Source organism: Lethenteron reissneri, chromosome 32, assembly GCF_015708825.2.
Source record: "Lethenteron reissneri isolate LAM-NWPU_2019-01 chromosome 32, ASM1570882v1, whole genome shotgun sequence".
Classification (NCBI taxonomy): Eukaryota; Metazoa; Chordata; class Hyperoartia; order Petromyzontiformes; family Petromyzontidae; genus Lethenteron; species Lethenteron reissneri.
In genome coordinates, this window is record NC_083810.1 from 5957322 (window position 1) to 5979729 (window position 22408).

A 22408-nucleotide genomic window follows, 5' to 3' on the forward strand; every position below is an offset into this window, starting at 1 on the left:
TCAGCCTCATGGTGCATCTAGCCTGGCACAAGCGTTGGTTGTCACCGCCACGTAGTGACGAGCGGCGGTTGTTATTATTATTATTGTTCTATATTTGTGTGTCGAGTCGTCCTCAATAAGCGCTCGCCAACTGCATCAGTCGGAATCGCTACACGGGGAGGTCTGTGCGTGTGAATGCAACAGCACGCGTGAGTGGATGTTCGATAAGGCGTCTGGACGTCTCAACTCGTATTGAACAAAAGTTTTACAAAACACCACGCTCAACACCAATACAACCGCCATTCGCCACCACGGCGGCTGTGCCAGGCTAGGTGCACTGATGCCACGTGAAGTGTCGAAGGCTCGCTGACGGGGAGGTCTCGGGCCAGACCCCGGTGCCTTGGGTTGGCTGACTGAGATGTTAGATGCACCAGCTGTAGCCCCTACTGTGCCAACTTGCTGCATTTTACACAACACGTTGTACAATGATAACCCCGCAAAGACAAAGATCTCCCCCCTTAGAGCCTTTTAATAGGCTGCTGGGGCAAGGGCTGTTAGCGAGCACCTATGAAGGCCGGAAAGGAACACGAGAGGGTGGGTGGTCAGCACCACGCCCGCACCAGGTACTCATTTGAGGCTGAGTTGACCTAGGGGAAGCCCAGGACTGATTCAGATAATCGTCACTACTTAGTGGAGATGTTTACACACCGCACCAGGTACTCATTTGAGGCTGAGTCGACCTAGGCGAGGCCCAGAACCGCTTGAGATAATCGTCACCGGTGTTGGCCTTTAGCGGGTTTCGAACTTGGGTCGCCGGGTTCGTAGCGCAGCGCGCTCACCGCTCCACCACCGCTCCCCACTCTAAACGCGCTCACCGCTCCACCACCGCTCCCCACTCTAAACGCGCTCACCGCTCCACCACCGCTCTCCACTCTAAACGCGCTCACCGCTCCACCACCGCTCCCCACTCTAAACGCGCTCACCGCTCCACCACCGCTCCCCACTCTAAACGCGCTCACCGCTCCACCACCGCTCCCCACTCTAAACGCGCTCACCGCTCCACCACCGCTCTCCACTCTAAACGCGCTCACCGCTCCACCACCGCTCCCCACTCTAAACGCGCTCACCGCTCCACCACCGCTCTCCACTCTAAACGCGCTCACCGCTCCACCACCGCTCTCCACTCTAAACGCGCTCACCGCTCCACCACCGCTCCCCACTCTAAACGCGCTCACCGCTCCACCACCGCTCCCCACTCTAAACGCGCTCACCGCTCCACCACCGCTCCCCACTCTAAACGCGCTCACCGCTCCACCACCGCTCCCCACTCTAAACGCGCTCACCGCTCCACCACCGCTCCCCACTCTAAACGCGCACGAGCGGAGACGCCCACCGCCAGCCCGCTCCGCGCACACCGCGGATCCATTCCGCGTCTCCCTGCATCCTGCGCGGGGCTCCCAGTCGGCCCACGTGACCTCGGGCCCAGCAGGTGCGGCTCGCGCGCGCGGGGCCACGTGACCGAGCCCACGCAGGTGCGGCGAGTCCAGGGCCACGTGGGCACACCGAGAAGTCCCTGTACCCCTTCCACCGCCTCCAATACGTTTACCCCACATCGCCTCCCTCACGTGGGCTTACTTCAATTCTCCTGCCCCTCCACCCCACCCTTCACCCCCCACCCCCACCGCATCTCCCATCCGTGCATTCGAGTGAGGGAGCCTCGCAGAAGGGAGGGCTGCGGATGAGTGAGGGGAGCGCTGGGTTGAGGGGAGGGAAGCATGGGGTGGGGAGCAGGGAGGGAGTGCAGGAGGGAGCAGTGGGGGGGGGGGGTGCCCGCCGGTCCCCGCTCGGGCTGCGCCTCAGGCTGTGCCCGCGGCCGCGCATGCGCCCGCGAGCTTCTCACGGAGCGGATCCACGGGGAGGCCGGGTCCGCGACGGGGAGAGAGGGAGAGAGAGAGCGGGGAGAGAGGGAGTGGGGGGGGGCTCTAACTCATTACCCCTCGGGGTGCGCGGCTCCGCGTCAATAATTAATGGGCGTCGGCAAATTAGCGTTAAAGAGATGCTTTATTAGTGGGGAGGGATGGAGGGGAGGGGGAGCGGGGGGTGGAGGGGAGGGGGGAGCGGGGGGTGGGCGGCAGGGCGCGTGGAGGTTGCGGAACCAGAGACCCTCCGCGGGACCCGCACAGCGCGGAGACCGCGAGGAGCGAGAACAAAACCAACTGAACGGCCGGGAGAGGAACCCAAACGAATCGGCAGAGGTGGAGGACCCCCCAACGGCCCGCGGCTCGAACTTCATTTACTCCGCCCCGTCTGTCCGTCACTGCGGGCGTCTTAGCCGCACTAACCGGATACTCGAGGGGGGGGGGGGGGGTACGTTCGTCCTGGCAACAGCAAAACGCGTCTCGTGTTAGCGCAACGCCCGGCCACTCGTGCCAATGCAAGAGGGCGTCTCGCTGAGCTGTGGGTGCGTTCGTGGGTGTGTGGGGCTGGGGATGGGGGGACTGTAATTTGAAAGTCCGATGTGGCCTTCAGTAGAGAGATCCCCACCCCCACGCTTCGCAATGAAGGCGCCAAGCGAGGAGGCGAAACATAAACGAGCAACACCACGCGACCCCGCGACGGGGGTCCCACGAGCCCCTTGACCCCGCTCATGCCGAGGTCACGGCCCCACCCACCCCCTGAGCTCCGCTCGGGCCCACGTCCCCCCGGGGGCTCTCGGAGCCGTCGTCGCTCTCCTCCTCCTCCTTGTCATCGTCCCCCTCGGCTCCTGTAAAACACGGGGCGCGCGGTGAGGGGGGGGGGGGCTCCGTGTGTCTCAACCCTCGGGGTCAAACAAGCGAGGGGGGACCCGGCGAGCGGAGGGGAGGGAGGGGGGGGGGCGGGTTGGTTGGATGGCCCCTCCACAACCCTCCCCGCCGGTCTCACGCCTCGCCCCCCCCCTCACCGCGTCTCCCCCTCGCCCTCTCACCGCGTCGCCCCCTCGCCCTCTCACCGCCACGCGGCTGCGTCCACCGGCCTCGCGGTGCAGCTGCGCGCCGCGCCTCGCACAGCGGCGCGAGCGCTGACCCCGCCGCCGCCTCCCTCCCTTCCCCACCCGCCCTCCTCTCTCAGCGGCCCCTCTCGTTCGGTGCGACCCAGAAGGGGCAACGCGCCACCGGGGCCCCGAGCCACGTGCGATGGCGCCGGGGCCGTCGAGCGCGCGGCCGGTGCACGACGTGTCCCCCGCCGCGGCCTCGGGCAGCGCGACGGGTACCACGCCACCGTGCGAGCCCCGCGGGTGACGTGTCAGGGATCGGCCGCCCGCTCACCCAACTCGGCCTCCAGGGAGTATCCGCGGCGCGAGTCCTTCCAGGCGAGGAGGCGCTCGAGGGCACCGCGAGCGGGGCCCGAGGCGGGGCCCGAGGCGGGGCCGGCCCGCGCCAGGCCGGGGAGCGCCAGGTCGGCGGCGAGGGCCGGGAAGAGCAGCGCGGCGCGGGCCACGCCGCAGCGCGCGCGCACCTCCGTCAGCAGCGACTCGGAGAGGCCGCGGGGAACCGAGGACGACGAGGCCCCCTCAGCGGGCCCCGCTCGGGCACGCTCCAGCGCCGCGTCCAGCAGGCGGCACGCGGTCCGCGCGGACCCCTGCGGCAAAGGCGACGCGCGCTCAGCGTTGGGTCCCGTCACGCCGGGGTTCGTGACTAACCCCCCCCCCCCCCACCAGCCTGGGATGTGACCCCGCGCGATGCGTGACAGGAGCTAATAAAGTGCGGTAATGAATGAGAACGCGCGAGTCTCTAATTATACAGCGGAGGATGTAATCAGCGCGGATAATTCATCACGCGCGCGATGGCAGCGGCACTGCTCCTAAATACTGCCCCTTACACTACCCAAGTCCTATACCCCTAACACTCCTAACACGACCCAAGTCCTATATGTACCCCTAACACTCCTAACACGACCCAAGTCCTATACCCCTAACACTCCTAACACGACCCAAGTCCTATACTCCTAACACCCCTAACACGACCCAAGTCCTATACCCCTAACACGACCCAAGTCCTATACCCCTAACACTCCTAACACGACCTAAGTCCTATATATACCCCTAACACGACCCAAGTCCTATACTCCTAACACCCCTAACACGACCCAAGTCCTATACCCCTAACACTCCTAACACGACCCAGTCCCATACCCCTAACCCTGACCCTAACTCTACCCTGGCACGACCCATACGCATGACCCTGACTCAAACTCAATCCACGTGTCCCCCGTGCGCTCTGCTCCTCTGCGGGAGTAGGAGCGAGCCCACTGGGGTGGGGGGGGGGGGGCAGAGGGCGGCGCACCTTGGCGAGGTGGATGTCCGCGAGGCGACAGCTCGCGTCCAGCAGCTCCTCCTCCTGTCCCCCCGACTGCCGCGTCGCCTCCAGCAGCCGCTCCAGGGAACGCTGCGCCTCGGAGACGCGGCCCAGCCTGGAGCGCGCACGCACCTCGCTCATCACTCGCTAACTCACTCACTCGCTAATTCACTCACTCACTCGTATACAAACCTCGCTCCCTCATGCACACCTCACTCACTCATTCCTACGCCACTCATTCATTACGCACACACCCCTCACTCACTCATCAACAACGACAGTCGCCACCCGCCACTAACTGTCGGTGATGTCACCACGGAACTTGTGCCAGGCTAGGTGCACCTTGAGCCACGTGGAGTGTGGGACGCTTGCTGGCAGGTCATGGGACAGACCCAGGTGCCATTGGTTGACTGACTGATATGACTGCCCCCCACTCTGCTAACTCGCTGCGTGTGAGCCACGCGGCGCTCCTCTGCTCTCCGTTGTTTTTGGGAGGGGAACTTCCTCCCAATTGGCCAGCAGCGTCCTTCACGAGCCTCCTGCACAGAGGGCAATCTTGACACTGCTGGTACCGGTCATCGGCACGTCCACTCAGCTCCACATCCTCCCTGAACTACATCAGCTCCATCTCTTCTCTCGCCCATGCACCATCCTCATCCAATCACCCTACCAGATACACATCAGTCAATACCTTCTGTAGCCCATGCCACGCTCGTTTATCACCCGTTATCCGGCCAAACATAATCTTTGGTTCCTTCGGTAAAGTCACGTAGGTATAAAATAAAATGAATCACGACGTTTCGGGCGCAACACAAGCGTCCATCATCAGGAGGGAAAGCATGGTCTGCTGGACGCTTGTGTTGCGCCCGAAACGTCGTGATTTATTTTATTTTATACCGACGTGACTTTACCGAAAGAATCAAAGAGTATGGATTCCTGCAGTCACGAAAGCTTCAAATGAAGATCAAACATAATCTGTTTGGGTACGCCCCTACCCTCGCACCAAGTCACCCACCTCCGATTAGAACAGTTGGCTACGTACGGTACAAAAGAAGTTTAAAATACGTACAAAGATCCCCGTATATCCTTAACAGGCAAGTGCTGTTAGCGAACACCTATGAAGGCCGAAACAGCACGCGAGAGGGTGGGTGGCCACCACCAGGCCCGGCCGCCTTTGTCTCTTCAGTGGCGATGTATATACACCGCACCAGGGTACTGTACTCATTTGAGGCTGAGTCGACCTAGGGGACGCCCCGAACCGGTTCAGGTAACCGTCACTGGTGTTGGCCGTGAGCGGGAATCGAACTCGTGTGGGACACCCTGCCCTCACAGCAACCTACCCACACACACCAACTCACCCACACTCCCACACACACCCTGCCCTGACAGCAACTCACCCACACTCCCACACACACCCTGCCCTGACAGCAACTCACCCACGCACACACTCCCACACACACCCTGCCCTCACAGCAACTCACCCACACACACCCCGACCCTCACACCAACTCACCCACACACACACTCCCACACACACCCTGCCCTCACACCAACTCACCCACACACACACTCCCACACACACACACCTACACACAAACCCACACACACCCCGACCCTCACACCAACTCTCACGCCACCTCGTCACGCACGCCGACTTGAGAGCATCAGTGGAGCTTCCATCCCTCCCCCTCCCGCCACCCCTCCCCCCCGCGCCCGCGCTTCCTCGTCGCGATCAATGTCGTGTCTCGGGCGGCTCCCCGCGGGATGAACGCGGGGCCCGGGCTGCCCGACCTCGTCCCTCCACCTCCTCTCGGCAGGAGGCGGCTCTGCCCTCAGGGACGCATGCAGGGCGAAAGGCATGCCCCGTGCCCCCCTCCCCCCCCCCCCGTGTTTCTGTGTGGTCATTGCGTTACCTGTGTCCCACGTGTTCCTTGTGTCTGTATCCCACGTGTTCCCTGTGTCCCCGTGTCTCTGTCCCACGTGTTTCTATCCCGGGTCCCCGTGTCTCTGTCCCATGTGTTCCAATCCCGTGTCCCCATGTCTCTGTCTCATGTGTTCCCCGTGTCCCCTGTCCCCAAGCGTTATTCCTCAATACTGGACGGGGATTTTCACGCACACAAAGATCCCCCATATAGCATTACCAGACCGTTGGGGCAAGTGCTGTTAGCAAGCACCTATGAAGACCGGGACGGCACACGATGGCCAGGACCACGTCCCACCGCCTTTGTCTCCCCAGTGGCGATGTTTACTACACACCGCACAGGTATTGTACTCATTTGAGGCTGAGTCAGCTTAGGGGAGGCCCAGAACCGGAAGAGATAATCGTCACTGAGGGTGGCCGTGAGTGGGATTCGAATTATTGTCACCGGGTTCGGAGCGCAGCGCGCTAACCACACACACACACACTCACATATACTGCAACAATCACATACTCAGACACACACTCATACTCAAACACTCACTCACATACTCAAATACAAACACTCACACATACTGCAACACTCACATACTCAAACACACACACTCACATACTCAAACACTCACATACACTCACATACTCCAACACAACCGCCATTCGCCACTAAGTGGCGGTGACGTCACCACGACGCTTGTGCCAGGCCATGTGCACCTTGAGGCCACGTGAAGTGTCGAACGCCCACTGGCAGGTCACGGGGCAGACCCAGGTGCCACAAGTCGACTGACTGAGATGACTGGCTGATGCACCACCTGTGCCCCCTATTGTGCCAACTTGCTGTGCTTTAGCCACCCGGCGCTCCATTCGTTCTTGTGAGCGTCGCTCTTCCGCCCTCCGTTGTTGTTGGAGGGCGACTGCCTCCAACTGCCCAGCAGCGTCCTTCACGAGCCTCCTCCACAGAGGCCGATCTTGACATCGCTGATACTAGTCATCGGCAAGTCCACTCAGCTCCACATCCTTCTGTACCACATCACTCCAACTCTTCTCTAGCCGGTGCCGCGCCCGTTTCGCCCCCTCGATCCGGCCAAACAAAAGCTGTTAAGGCATGAGGTGGCTGGGCATGCGAGCTACATGGCCCAGCCAGCGCACCCTTGCCTGCCGGAGGAGCTCACCGATGGGACTTTGTCCAGATCTTTAAAGGATTTATGAGCTCTTCACACAATCCAGCCTGGTTAAACCCAGGATGGATCCTAGGCAGACCAGCCTAAATGTTTCTTACCGGCAAAGATGTTCCATTAGGGGGGTCCACGTTTCGCAAGCATAGAGAAAGGAAGGAATGACTTCGTGCGGAGCGACAGACCAGGTAGCTTCCACAGAGCGCTACGCACCCGATGAAAAGATAATGTCGCTCGACTGATTCGGAGTGAGACCTCTGCTGTTAAACTGAAGCCGGTCATGAGCACACTGCACAGGTATGGGAAACTCTCCCCTCTCTCCACAACTGCCCTATCACCAATTGGAAGTTATGGGGGTGGAGTGTCCGATGGTACAAAATACCCAGGCAGGTGCTTAGTTTTGGTGGGCTGATGGTAAGTCCCCACCTCTTAGTGGCAAGCTCCAGGTTCAGCAGCAGCGCCTCCAACTCCTCTCTGCGTGAGCAGCAATTACCAGATCATCGGCATACATAACATGGTTGAGCAATAAGGAGCCATCCCTTGACCGCACTCATGCATCGATCAGCCTCCCATTGTATCTGTACCAGATGGAAATTCCTCCGGTACAGCTATTGAAGGCTTCACGAACTACGTGGTCGAAATAGATGTTAAAGAATGTGGGAGCCAGAGGACATCCCTGTCGCACCCCAAAGTGTGCAGGGAATGGCTCCGACTCCCGGCCACGTAGTTTTACTCGGGCCCGCTCACCAACAAACACACTCACATACTCAAACACAAACACACTTAAACACAAACATTCACATACTCAAACACAAACATAGTTAAACACACTCACATACTCCAACCTTCGCACACGCACTCACATAATCAAAAAAACACACTCACATACTCCAACACACACACACACATAATGAAACAAACACACTCACATAGTCCAACGCTCACACACGCACTCACATAATCAAAAGACACACTCATGTACTCCAGCACTTACACACACTCTCACATACTCCAAAACTCACACTCACATACTCCAACACACACACACTCACACACTCCAACACTCACACACACTCACATACTCCAACAATCACACACACACATACTCCAACACACACTCATATACTCCAACACTCACACACACACATACTCCAAAAATCACACACGCACTCACATAATCAAACCAACACTCACATACTCCAACACTCACACACACTCACATTCTCCAACACTCATACACACTCACATAATCAAACAAACACACTCACATACCCCAACACTCACATACACGGTACGCGCGTTCTGTTCCGGCAGTGATCGCCCAGGTGGGACCGGCAGCGCTTATTACCTGAGCCGGGAAAACAAACACGACCCCTTCTCTTCCCCACCCCCCCAAACCCGCCACGCACCCCCATCACACCGTCTCCCTCCGTCTCTGCGCCAGCTGAGATATGAGCGCTCCGTCCCGTCCCGTGGGCACGGCGAGGATCGGCCGAGTAATAACGCGTGCGTCGCGGCGCGGGCCGAGGGGTTAAGAGCAATAACATCGTGGCCCTGTTTGCCCATGCGCCTCCACATCGATCGCATCGCCGCCGCGATCTAAAGACGGCCGAGGGCCGCGGGATTAAACAACGGGGGCAACCTCCTGACCTGACACGGCGCCTACCCCCAACCTCACCCCCCCCCCCCCCCCCCCACGAAACAACAACAACAACCACGACCACCACCGCCACAACCAGCAGCGGCCTCTACCAGTCGGCAGCAGTAGCAGCACCATGGACATCAGTAGCAGCACCATGAACATCAGCAGTAGCACCATGAACATCAGCAGTAGTACCATAGACATCAGCAGTAGCACCATGAACATCAGCAGTAGTATCATAGACATCAGCAGTAGCACCATGAACATCAGCAGTAGTATCATAGACATCAGCAGTAGCACCATGAACATCAGCAGTAGCACCATGAACATCAGCAGTAGCACCATGAACATCAGCAGTAGTACCATGAACATCAGCAGTAGTACCATGAACATCAGCAGTAGCACCATGGACATCAGCAGTAGCACCATGCACATCAGCAGTAGTACCATGAACATCAGCAGTAGCACCATGAACATCAGCAGTAGCACCATGCACATCAGCAGTAGCACCATGAAGATCAGCAGTAGCACCATGGACATCAGCAGTAGCACCATGTACATCAGCAGTAGCACCATGTACATCAGCAGTAGCACCATGAACATCAGCAGTAGCACCATGAACATCAGCAGTAGCACCATGGACATCAGCAGTAGTACCATGTGTATTATCAGCAACAGTAGCTGATTCAGCATAATCAGCAGCGTAAATATTCGAAGCATATGCAATATGAGCCGTAACAGACGAAACATATCAAGAGCGGCAGCAGAATCACCATCGTGAGCAGCATTATCACCAATCATCACCATCATCAGCATCATCAGCATGCTCCGGGTCATTACCATTCATCATCAACATTCATCATCAACATCATCAGCGAGAGCTCTGCGAGTGGTTTGTGAAGTCACCAGGTGATGTGACCCACAGCCTCGACTCTCACAGCCAGTGCCGGATTATCGCAGTTGCAAAAGTAGCTACACATGTAGTAGCTACACATGTAGTAGCTACACATGTAGTAGCTACACATGTAGTAGCTACACATGTAGTAACTACACATGTAGTAGCTACACATGTAGTAGCTACACATGTAGTAGCTACACATGTGTAGCTACTACATGTAGTAGCTACACATGTAGTAGCTACACATGTAGTAGCTACACATGTAGTAGATACACATGTAGTAGCTACACAAGTAGCTACGGGCCCCGCACTTTCAAGGGCCCTGGGCTAAATGCTTTCAAGCTATCAATTCCTATTCAGTGATACTGCACTTGCTCTATTACTATAGTACTATATCGCCTTCAACTTTTATGAATGACTGGGTGTTTAAGGTTAGCGATTTGTCGTATTATCTGGCTGTATAGCAAATAAAAAAATACAATTACTATACTGTGCAAGTAAAAATTTGCGTTTTAATATATATTTTTTAATTTAGGGCCCCTTTATAGCGTATGCTACAGGCCCCGCACTAGCTTAATCCGGCACTGCTCACACCCCCCCGACCACTACCCCCCTCGGACCCCTTTCCCAGCTCGACCCTGGTCGCCGGGGCCCCCGCTGGTACCTGAGCAGCGCCTCCGCCACGGAGCGCGTGGCGCGGGCCCTCGCGGCCGCGTCCTGCAGCGCCACGGACAACTCCTCGGCGGCGAGCAGGCGCTGCGGGGCACACAGGGCAGGGGGCGTGGGCAGCGGGGTCACGGGTCACCGGGGCAGGGAACAGAGGGGCAGCGGGTCGCAGGGCAAGAGGGGACGGGGATTGCAGGGCGGCGGCGGGGGAGAGGACGAGGGGATCCACGAGGAGGCGTCGCGCCATTAGCGGCGGGGGTCAGTGTCTCGCGCAGGCGCTTTCACGCGTGCGGCCATGCAGGTGAGCTTAGGTGATCGTCCCGAAGTAGAGGAGAGTATCTCAGCACAGGTACACTCGGGGGTCCCGGTGGAAGTGAGCACAGGTGATAACCTCTCAATAGAGGCGCGCTCGTGTCGCGGTAGTAGAGGCGCGCTCGGATAAGCAGCTCAATACAGGTGAGCGCAGGTGAGCGTCTCTAAGTCCAGGCTGGCGACTTTGTTGATAAGAGTTGTGCGCCCTGCAGCGCAGACACCGGTCCCACTCACCTTCCTCACCTTTCAGCCCCCCTCACACCCGCCCTTCATCCCCCCCCCCCGCACGCCGACACCCTGGCTCATGATTAATGTAGAGGCGCGATCGCCGTAAGCAGTAGCGCAGCGGCTTCTGTAGGAGCGAGCGTGATTAAAGATTAAAACTAAACTCACATTTTTCTTCTGCCTTCAAGTAATGGAATGCGCAGAATAAATGATTAATTCCGTTTCAGATGGGGGCATTATCAGCCGACCCGTCGGGGCCACACGGGCACTCAGGCACGCAACTTCTCACTCGCGGACGCCGCGTGGCTCCCACTGTCCCATCGGACCCAGACCCTAACCCAGTCTCTCATCCCCATGAACCCAGAGCCGGTCTCTAACTCAGATCCAGACTCTCACTCAGACACACGTTCCCACGAACCAGTCCCAAGGCATAAAACCCGCAGAGTTCGACTTAGACCCGTCCAATTCTCGTGCACCTGTCCAGGCAAATGAGTTCGAAGGCGTTTCTTGTCTCTCACCCAAGCCCCTGTTGTGTACCTCCCCGTCTCACAACCCTGTGGAACTGTCATCTCACTTTCATCTCTGATGCCTGTACTTATTGCGCCCAAGTCTCCCTTGAATTTCAGTCTGAATTTGGGCTCTCAGCTGCTTATGAATAAAGCGTTGTCTGCGTCGTAGGAGCATCCATGCAGTCGGCGCGCAGAAATCCTGGTGCCGCGCTTAGCAGCTCACGTTGCAACAAAGAGTAAACGCGGCCGAAGACACGGCGCAGACTTAATTCGACGTAACGAAACATCAATAATGCATAACGCGAACGCAACGGGTCGGGCAGATCGGGCAGCGCTGGGCACGGCTCGCCGTCTCGGCTGGCGCTTCCCCCACGCCGCCCTCACGATGATCGCGACGCTACGTCAATGCAACGTCTTCGCATCGGGAGCAAAACCGCTTGGACGCAGAGCAGGGAACAAAATATATTAACACCATAAATCACCCCGAGCGCAGTGCCCCATCCCATCAGACATCACAAGCTAAGCAGGATGGGGCCTCGTGTGAGTCTGTATCTCAAACCATCCACCACGTGGAGACGTCACTGCGCAATTGTCGCATTCGCCGCAGCTGCAGGGTTCCACGTGTTCACCATGAGGCTACTCCCGAAGCCGTCTACGGACATCTGAGACGAAAAGAGCTTTAGAGTTCACCGGACTCCTCCGGTGGAAATCAATATTCTGATTCTGATCCATCAACCCCCACGTGGGCACAGACGCGCTGCTCAGCAACTGCCGGCCACCACACGAAACGAGAATGGGGAGAGTTCGCGTGTCCTTACAATCGGCCCTGTGGCAGTGGAGGATCGAGGGAGGGAATGGGAGTACGAGAGCAATCACCACCTCCTCCCACCTTTGCGGCCTCCAAAAACTCGGGAAATACAACGAATGCGTATTTTGTTTATGAGTGTAGGGCCCTATTTTAAAAAATCCCTTTACATTTCGGGATCGCCCTCCCACCACCTCCCTGCGCCCCCCCCCCCCCCCCCCCCCCCGGGAGGTGTCTCGATCCCCCGCGGCCCCGGGTAGGCGAGGATGGTACCTGCAGTGCCGAGTCGGTGTCGCCCGTGTCCAGCAGCGCCAGGCCGAGCCAGTAGGAGGCCTCCTGCTGTGCACGGCTCTCCTGCCCTGCGCCCACCACGCAAAGTTCATGACCCCCCGGGAGGGGGGAGGTGGGGGGGGCCGGGGGTCAACGTTCAGATTCCGTCTCGAGAGTCTGAGCCACGCTTCATAGTTCCCCTTGTGAGACAGACGCAGCTTGAAACGGAAAGTTTAAAGCGACGCGCGACAAAATCCTAGCGGCTGAACTAGGACGGCGGTGCAGATTCACGAGCGGTTCCACATCTGCGTTGCGGCTCCTCTATCGGCGCTTTTTGTTTTGACTCTGCCGAGTGAACTCGGCAACTTGTTGTCCCGCGGCACTGGCCACGGCGCCAGGCGGTCTGTCGAGCGCCGCCTGGCGGCTGGCCGAGGTTCGTGTCAGCGACTTCAGCTTTTAAAAGAGATGGACTCTTCGCAGCCCCCCCCCCTTCTTCCTAGCGTTGTTCCCGTTGTGGCACAGGGTCCGCTTTTCGGCATTGTCTTCTCCATTTGGCTCGGTCCAGGGCATCTTCGGGGGATGCGTTGACCGTCTTCATGTCTTCCTTTATTCTATCCATCCATCGCTTCTTCGTACGTCCGCGTGGACGGCGGCCCTCTGGCTCAATACGCATGGCAGTCGTGAGCCAGAGGGCCGCCGTCCACGCGGACGTCCGAAGAAACGATGAAGCCCCCCCCCCCCCCCCGAATACTCAAAAGCCCAGGGGGGGGTGTGCGTGGCTGCTCGATAAAAACAACTGTCTGGGTCACCCCTCCGCGGCCTTAGGGTCCCTCACCGTGACGGGCGAGGCTCAGGGCTTCCTGCAGGGGCCCCAGCGACTCATGGGCCTCTCCTCTATCCAGGGCCCGGCGGCCGAGCTCCGTGAGGAGGCGGCTGAGCAGGGTGGAGGAGCGCGCCTCGTGCTCCCGTCCCGACGCGTCCCGCCAACCCTGGGCCCGCACCAGCGCGTGGTAATCCCGCAGAACCGGCAGGGCCCCCTCGAGGTCCCCTGCGTGACACAGGAGTCAGCTCCAAAAAGTGTTGTCGTTCTGTGATAAACACCGGGAACTAATCACAGCTATCCCAGGGCACTTATTTCATGCCCCCCCCCCCCCAAGACTTACGCCCACAAAACCACACGTACGTCACCTCACTCTACTCCCCTCCGCGCACTCCCCTAGCTCACCCCTCTCATCTCACTCTGCTCCCCTCTCGACGCACTCTCCGCCCCATAAGACAATTGTCTCCGTGGAAGTCAAGTGTCGCTCAGCGAGAGTTCATTAGTTCTCTTCTACTGCCCCCATCGTCCGGCACTCCCTTCCCTTCCCAGCCGTCTGTGTTGTCGACTCCATACTCAGGACCCTTCTCCTCTGCCTCTGACTGCCTCTTCTGTTTATAAAATAAACATGCACACCGTTTCTCTCCGGCGTCTTGGCATGGGGGTCACACTTGAAGACGCCAAAAGTACACGCATCACGTCTCGCGGGTCGTCACCCCTGAGAATCACAGTCGAACGAGATTGCGAGTGTCTCACGGCCATGCAACGGATTCCCATGTTGTAAATAACTCGGCTCTATTCGCTGTAGTGTCTCTCCAGCAGCTACTGCTGCTGCTGCCGATGGCTAAGGTCGAATGTAAGGAGTCAGCTCCAAAAGTGTTGTCTTCCTATGATAAACACCGGGAACTAATCACAACTATCCCAGGGCATTATTATTTCAATTACTAAGGGAGGGGGGGAGGCGTTGTTTACTAAGTGGTGGACAGTCCATTGCTACAATGCATATTCATGTCGTACCCCCCACCCCCCATCCTCGTTTCTGCACGGGTAAACTCGCCCTTCCTTGCCTGCTGCGTTCACCCTTGTTCGCTACAGACCAATGTTTCTGTGCCACAGTTTCCTGGGGTTCCCTCTCGGTGTCTTGGGATTCCCCAGTGGGGTTTCAGCAGGGGTAGCACGCATTTGCACTCTCGGAAGGGGCATGCAAAAAAAAGCAATTTGTTTTTTTTTTGCCAATGAATTCACACTGAAGAGGAACTTCCAAAATCACGCGCGAAGCTGCCAATTACCGTGCGGTTACTTCCAGGGATGCCAAATCGGGAACGCCAAGGAAAAATATCGGACATTGGTGAAAGCGAGCTTCATAGCTCATCGGATTCTTTTAGTCTAAACAAAGATGCTGATTTTGGAATCCGTACCGGTTCAGATGTCACTCACCACTGATGTTAGCAGTGGCCGGGAGTCGCACTCGGCTCGCTGGGTCCACGGTGCACTGCGCGAGCCACTTTGCCACGCGAATAAAGTGCACGTTTATATCATCACGCACATTAAACGCTGAATGAGAATACACGTCATAAAACCACGTGCGTGTCATCTTCTTGGTTCTTTCGGTAAAGTCACGTAGAAGGGAAGTAATAAAATAATAAAAATAAAACATAAAAATAATTCTCACGACGTTTCGGCCACAACGCAAGCAGCCGTCCTCAGGTGAAAACCAGTTCTGTCGAGGCGACCCCCCCCCAATTCAGACGCTGTCGCCTCGACAGAACTGGTTTTCACCTGAGGACGGCTGCTTGCGTTGTGGCCGAAACGTCGTGAGAATTATTTTATTATGTTTTATTTTTATTATTTTATTACTTCCCTTCTACGTGACTTTACCGAAAGAACCAAGAAGATGAATCCCTGCAGTCACGAAAGCTTTAAATCGAAACATGTGCGTGTCATTTTAGCGTGTGGGCCCCTTTGGAGTCTTAGGCCCTGGACAAATTCCCCATACCCCCCGCCACCACCGGCCCCTTAGCAAGTTCCCCGAGTCGGTGAGGGCTCTCACCGTGGCCGTGTCGCGCCTCCCCGAGCCGTGCCAGGGCCTCGGCCTCGCGTGGCCCCCCGCCTGCCTCGCGCGACGCCTCCAGGCACAGGCGCAGGGCGCGTCCCTCCAGCCACGGCGCCACGCCACTGCCCCTGAAGCGCTCGGCCAGGGAGAGCAGCGTCTGGCACTGTGCGTCTGCGTCTCCTGGCATCGCGGGCAGCGTGCGCACGCACATCTTTAACATCGCCACCATCGACACTGCCATCATCATCATTAACCATCAATGCTACCCATCACCATAGTCGATATCAAAACCACGTCAATCACCACCACCATTTATATCACCACCTACACGACCATCACCTTCCACACTTCCATGACCGTCAACACCACTAACATGGACATCATCAACAACAGTGTCGGCAACAACAATCACCACCATCCTCACCGGCTACGCCCGCCTTCCTGCACCGCCAACCCAACCCAGCCGCGCTCCACATGGACTACCAAACGAATTGTGCCCGCATCTCCCAACCAAATCGACGCAACCGTGCCCCCCCCCCCCCACCAATTGCCCCCGCGTGCACTACCGGCCCGTGCCGCGTCCTCCGCGCGACTGAGGAGGGCCGCCAGGTCGTGCAGCTCCCGCGGATGCTGCTCCAGGGGCGGCTCCAGGGCGAGCGTGGAGCCGGGGTCCGCGGCGAGGCGCGCGGCGCGACGCTCCCGCACGGCGCGGAACAGCTCCGTGAAGGCGCCCACGTGACCATCACGGAGCAGGGAGGTGCACACGTCGCGCAGCGGGTCCACGTGCAGCCTGCGCACCCAGCACACGCAAGGATCGACACCCAACACAGGCAAGGGTCGACACGCAGCACGGGTCGACACCCAGTCACCCAGCACACGCACGGGTCGACATCCAGCACACGCACTGGACACGGCAACACATGGGTACACGAGTATACAGAGGTAGGCACCCACCTAGGGTTGCCGCCTGTCCAGGTTTGACCCGGACAGTCCGAGAATTGGCGTCTGGATTTTGTATTTAGGTGGCAGCAATAGATTTCTACCGAGATCTGGTGGGGGTATCTATTGTGCTCAACTTGATCGCAGTCGACTGCACGGTGTTGACAGGCACCAGCAACTCTGTTGTACTCATGGCGCGCCACCACGAGAGAGGGGAGTGGAGTCAAGGGCGTTGTCATTCGTGGGAAAATAGCACGTGAGAGGGAAGAGAGAATATAAAGAATGGAAATAAGAGGAAAGGCGTGGACAAGGAACGGAGAAACAGGATCACAGGGGTCAGGAGAGATGAGGTATAGGTATGTGGCTGTGTGTGCAGTATAGGCCGATGACCGGTACCAGCCGTGTCAAGATCGGCCTCTGTGGAGGAGGCGCTGCTGCTGCTGGGCAGTTGGAGGCAGTCGCCCTCCAACAACAACAGAGGGCAGAGGAGCGACGCTCACAACAACGAGCGGAGCGCCGGGTGGCTAAAGCACAGCAAGTTGGCACAGTAGGAGGCACAGGTGGTGCATCAGCCAGTCGTCTCAGTCATCTCAGTCAGTCGACCCGTGGCACCTGCTGGGTCTGCCCGGTGACCTCCTGCCAGCGGGCGTTCGACACTTAACGTGGCATCAACGTGCACCTAGCCTGGCACAAGCGCCATGGTGACGTCACCGGCACTTAGTGGCGAATGGCGGTTGTTGTAGCACGGTTGGTTAAGAAGTGTCGCAGTTAAGGCACTGCGCTACGAACCCGACGACCCGAGTTCGATTTGCGCTCACGACCAACACCGGTGACGATTACCTGAACCGGTCCTGGGCCTACCCTAGGTCGGCTCAGCCTCAAATGAGTACCTGGTGCGGTGTGTGAACATCGCCGCCGGGGGGACAAAGGCGGCCGGGCGTGGTGCTGGCCACCCACCCCCTCGTGTGCCGTGCCGGCCTTCATAGGTGCTCGCTAACAGCACTTGCCCGAACAGTCTGCGGTACAGGTGTGTGTGTGTGTGACCCTAATTTGTGCGTACGCCACTCTCTCGGTGCGGGGCAGGCGCCGCTCGCTCTCGACTTCAGTGGGGGGCGAATTCAGCACCGGACCCCCGCCCCGTCTCCGCGCCGCCCTGCGGGGTCAGAGGAGAGGGGGGAGGGCCGCCCTGGAGAACACGAGAAACCACTGGGCGAGGGGTCAAGACCCCCTTGCCTGAACCCCTCTCACCTGAACCCCCCCCCCGAAGCTGAACCCTCTCGCACTTGAACCTCCTTTCACTTGAACCCCCCTCACACGGCCCCTCCTCACCTGAACCGCTCTCACCTGAACTGCCCTCCCCTGAACCCCTCCTCGTCTGAACTCCTCTCACCTGAACTCCCCTCACCTGAACCTCTCTCACACGAACCCCTCCTTACCTGAACCCTCTCACCAAACCCCCCCTCACCTGAACCCCCTCGCAACTGAACCCTCTCTCATCCGAAGCCCTTTCACCTGAACCCCCTTTAACTTGTCCTTCCCGCGCACCTCCGATTAGCACGGTTGGCTACGTACGGTGCGAAAGACGCTCAACATACGTACACACGTACATGAACCCCCTTCCTCACATGAACCCCCGTGACCTGAACCCTCTCTCACCTGAAGCCCCTTTACATTAACCCCCTTTACCTTAAGCCCCTTCACCTGAACCCCCTTAATCTGTACCCCCTTAACCTGCAGCCCCTTCACCTGAACCCCCTCTCACCTGAAGCCCCTTCACCTGAACCCCCTTCACCTGAAGCCCCTTCACCTGAACCCCCTCTCACCTGAACCCCCTCTGACCTGAACCCCCTTCACCTGAACCCCCTTCACCTGAAGCCCCTCTCACCTCAACCCCCTTTACCTGAACCCCCTCTCACCTGAAGCCCCTCTCACCTGTGAGTGGTGCGGCCCCCGGCCTCAGCTCCCCGGGCCCCCAGACTCGCGGGACCTCTGTGGTGGGAGTTCCCCTTCGTGGGGGTCGTCCCTGATCCCTTCCCTCCCTGGGCCCCCGATCGCGCCTCGGAGCCCTTCACGATGGGCGGCAGGGTCAGCATCTGGAGAGCATCGGAAAGACGACGACGATGTCGATGTTTCTGTTGATGATGACGGTAAATAATGATGATATTGATTATGATGACGATAATGATGATTATGATGACGATAATGATGATGGTGATTATGATGACGATATGATGATGGTGATTATGATGGCAATAATGCTGATTATGATGATGGTAATGATGGCGATAATGATTATGATGGCGATAATGATGATTATGATGATGGTAATGATGGCGATAATGATTATGATGGCAATAATGCTGATTATGATGATGGTAATGATGGCGATAATGATTATGATGGCGATAATGATGATTATGATGATGGTAATGATGGCGATAATAATGGTGATTATGATGGCGATAATGATGGTGATTATGATGATAGTAATGATGATGACGGTAAATGATGATGGTGATTATGTTGATGATGGTGAAGACGATAATGATGATGGTGATTATGATGGCGATAATGATGATGATGGTGATTATGATGGCGATAATGATTATGATGATGATGGTAATGATGACGAAAATGATGATGGTGATTATGATGATAGTAATGATGATGACGGTAGATGATGATGGTGATAATGTTGATTTGAAGCTTTCGTGACTACAGGAATCCATACTCATCATAATCACCATCATCATTACCGTCATCATCACCATCAACATAATCATCATTACCATCATCATAATCACCATCATCATTACCGTCATCATCACCATCAACATGATCACCATACTCTTTGGTTCTTTCGGTAAAGTCACTGCGTAGGTAGAAACAAATAGATGACGACGTTTCGATCACCGCACAAGCAATCGTCCTCAGGTGGTTCGATTTGATCGTGTGGCGATCGAAACGTCGTCATCAATTTTTTATTTCATTTTCTACCTACGTGACTTTACCGAAACAACCAAAGAGTATGGTGATTATGATGATGGTGATGATGACTGTAATGATGATGGTGATTATGATGATGGTAATGATGATGGTAATTATGATGATGGTAATGATGATTATGTTGATGGTGATGATGACGGTAATGATGATGGTGATTATGATGATGGTAATGATGGTAATTATGATGATGATGACGGTAATGATGATGGTGATTATGATGACGGTAATGATGATGGTAATGATGATGGTAATTATGATTATGTTGATGGTGATGATGACGGTAATGATGGTGGTGATTATGATTATGGTAATGATGATGGTAATTATGATTATAATGATGGTGATGAGGGCACTGATGATGATATGCAGTAGCTGTCATTGTACTGCAACAGTTGTTGATGATGATGATGATGTTGGTGTGCAGTGTGTTGGTGATGTGGCTGATGCTGTAGAGTCGCTGCGGCTTGCTGCTGCTGATGATGATGTACACACAGGTGATGATGTAGCTGCTGATGATGATGATGTACACACAGGTGATGATGTAGCTGCTGATGATGATGATGATGTACACACAGGTGATGATGTAGCTGCTGCTGATGATGATGTACACACAGGTGATGATGTAGCTGCTGATGATGATGATGATGTACACACAGGTGATGATGTAGCTGCTGATGATGATGTACACACAGGTGATGATGTAGCTGCTGATGATGATGATGTACACACAGGTGATGATGTAGCTGCTGATGATGATGATACACACAGGTGATGATGTCGTTGCTGATGATAATGATGTACACACAGGTGATGATGTAGCTGCTGATGATGATGATGTACACACAGGTGATGATGTAGCTGCTGATGATGATGTACACACAGGTGATGATGTAGCTGCTGATCCTGATGTACACACAGGTGATGATGTAGCTGCTGATGATAATGATGTACACAAAGGTGATGATGTCGCTGCTGATGCTGATGATGATGTACACACAGGTGATGATGTAGCTGCTGATGATGATGATGTACACACAGGTGATGATGTAGCTGATGATGATGATGTGCACACAGGTGGTGATGATGTAGCTGCTGATGCTGATGTACACACAGGTGATGATGTCGCTGCTGATGATAATGATGTACACACAGGTGATGATGTAGCTGCTGATGATGATGTACACACAGGTGATGATGTAGCTGATGATGAGTGTACCTTGTCTCTTTCGGTTCGCTGTCCCTCTCGGGGTCTCTGTCCCTCTCGGGGTCTCTGTCCCCCTGTCCCCCTGTCTCTGTCCCCCTGTCCCTCTCGGGGTCCCTGTCCCTCTCGGGGTCTCTGTCCCCCTGTCTCTGTCCCCCTGTCTCTGTCCCCCTGTCCCTCTCGGGGTCCCTGTCCCTCTCGGGGTCTCTGTCCCCCTGTCTCTGTCCCCCTGTCTCTGTCCCTCTCGGGGTCTCTGTCCCCCTGTCTCTGTCCCCCTGTCTCTGTCTCCCTGTCCCTCTCGGGGTCTCTGTCCCCCTGTCTCTGTCCCCCTGTCTCTGTCCCTCTCGGGGTCTCTGTCCCCCTGTCTCTGTCCCCCTGTCTCTGTCCCCCTGTCCCTCTCGGGGTCCCTGTCCCTCTCGGGGTCTCTGTCCCCCTGTCTCTGTCCCCCTGTCTCTGTCCCTCTCGGGGTCTCTGTCCCCCTGTCTCTGTCCCCCTGTCTCTGTCTCCCTGTCCCTCTCGGGGTCTCTGTCCCCGCGTCTCCAACAGCGGCAGCAGCAGGAAAGCGGCTGCCGCGCGTCCCTCGCGTATCCAGGCAACGCCGAGTCACGTGGCGGTGACGTCTCGAGCGCGGGAAATATAAAAAAAACTTCAAAGCAGAGGGCAGGGTCAGTGAGATGGCGAGGGGTCAAAGGGCAGGGTCAGTGACATGGCGAGGGGTCAAAGGGCAGGGTCAGTGACATGGCGAGGGGTCAAAGGGCAGGGTCAGTGACATGGCGAGGGGTCAAAGGGCAGGGTCAGTGACATGGCGAGGGGTCAAAGGGCAGAGTCAGTGACATGGCGAGGGGTCAAAGGGCAGGGTCAGTGACATGGCGAGGGGTCAAAGGGTAGGGTCAGTGACATGACGAGGGGTCAAAGGGCAAGGTCAGTGACATGGCGAGGGGTCAAAGGGCATGGTCAGTGACATGACGAGGGGTCAAAGGGCAGGGTCAGTGACATGGCGAGGGGTCAAAGGGCAGGGTCAGTGACATCGCGAGAGGTCAAAGGACAGTGTCAGTGACATCGTCGCTGTGTCCCTGTCTACCCTCTGGTCAAAGTGGCAACTGGGTCATCGGTCCCCTCGGGAGGTCCTCGACAGTCCCTTATCAGACCCCTTCCCCCGCTCCCCGCCGGGTCCCTGCGCTCCACTCCACTGTCCACTCGCAACGAGTGCCCCTCCACGCTCTCAACTCCTCTGACCCGTCACAGCGAATGCTGCGAGCCGAACACCACCCCGAGCCCCTCCCGTCAGTGGCGGCTACCTGACCCCCCCCCCCCCACCGCACTGCCCGTGCCACCCCCCCATCTCGCCAGCCCCCCACTGCCCCCCCCCCACCCCCTCGGCTGGATGAAAGCGAGTCCCGCGCAGGGGCCGTGGGGGGGGGTCTCGTCGGGGCCCCCCTCGAGGTTCCGCGAGCTCTCCGTGCTGTTTCATCTGCGCGCGCTGACTGACAGCGCTTTGAACGCCGCGAGCTCATTAACATAGCGGCGGCGGTGCGGGGAGCGAGAGACGCGGCGAGAGAGACACGGGGAGAGAGACACGGGGAGAGAGACACGGAGAGAGAGACACGGCGAGAGAGAGACACGGAGAGAGAGACACGGAGAGAGAGACACGGAGAGAGAGAC

General features: G+C 57.2%; 1 protein-coding gene across 2 annotated transcripts; it reads right to left on the bottom strand.

Annotated features, from left to right (window-relative positions):
- Positions 1-1687: 1687 nt before the first annotated feature.
- Positions 1688-20919, bottom strand: LOC133349939 (tetratricopeptide repeat protein 29-like). 2 transcript variants are annotated; one of them, XM_061563829.1, is made up of 11 exons: positions 20762-20918; positions 18472-18632; positions 17600-17692; positions 16167-16390; positions 15598-15780; positions 13566-13778; positions 12734-12819; positions 10608-10699; positions 4302-4428; positions 3285-3597; positions 1785-2743 (listed from the first exon to the last, which is right to left on the bottom strand). In XM_061563829.1, exons 2-11 carry the CDS (start codon positions 18630-18632, stop codon positions 2625-2627), a joined length of 1611 nt encoding a protein of 536 aa, XP_061419813.1. In that variant the 5' UTR covers positions 20762-20918; the 3' UTR covers positions 1785-2624. The 2 variants fall into 2 exon arrangements, with proteins under 2 accessions (XP_061419814.1, XP_061419813.1); XM_061563830.1 differs by lacking the exon at positions 17600-17692 and having other exon boundaries at positions 1688-2743; positions 20762-20919.
- Between the last annotated feature and the right edge of the window lie 1489 nt (positions 20920-22408).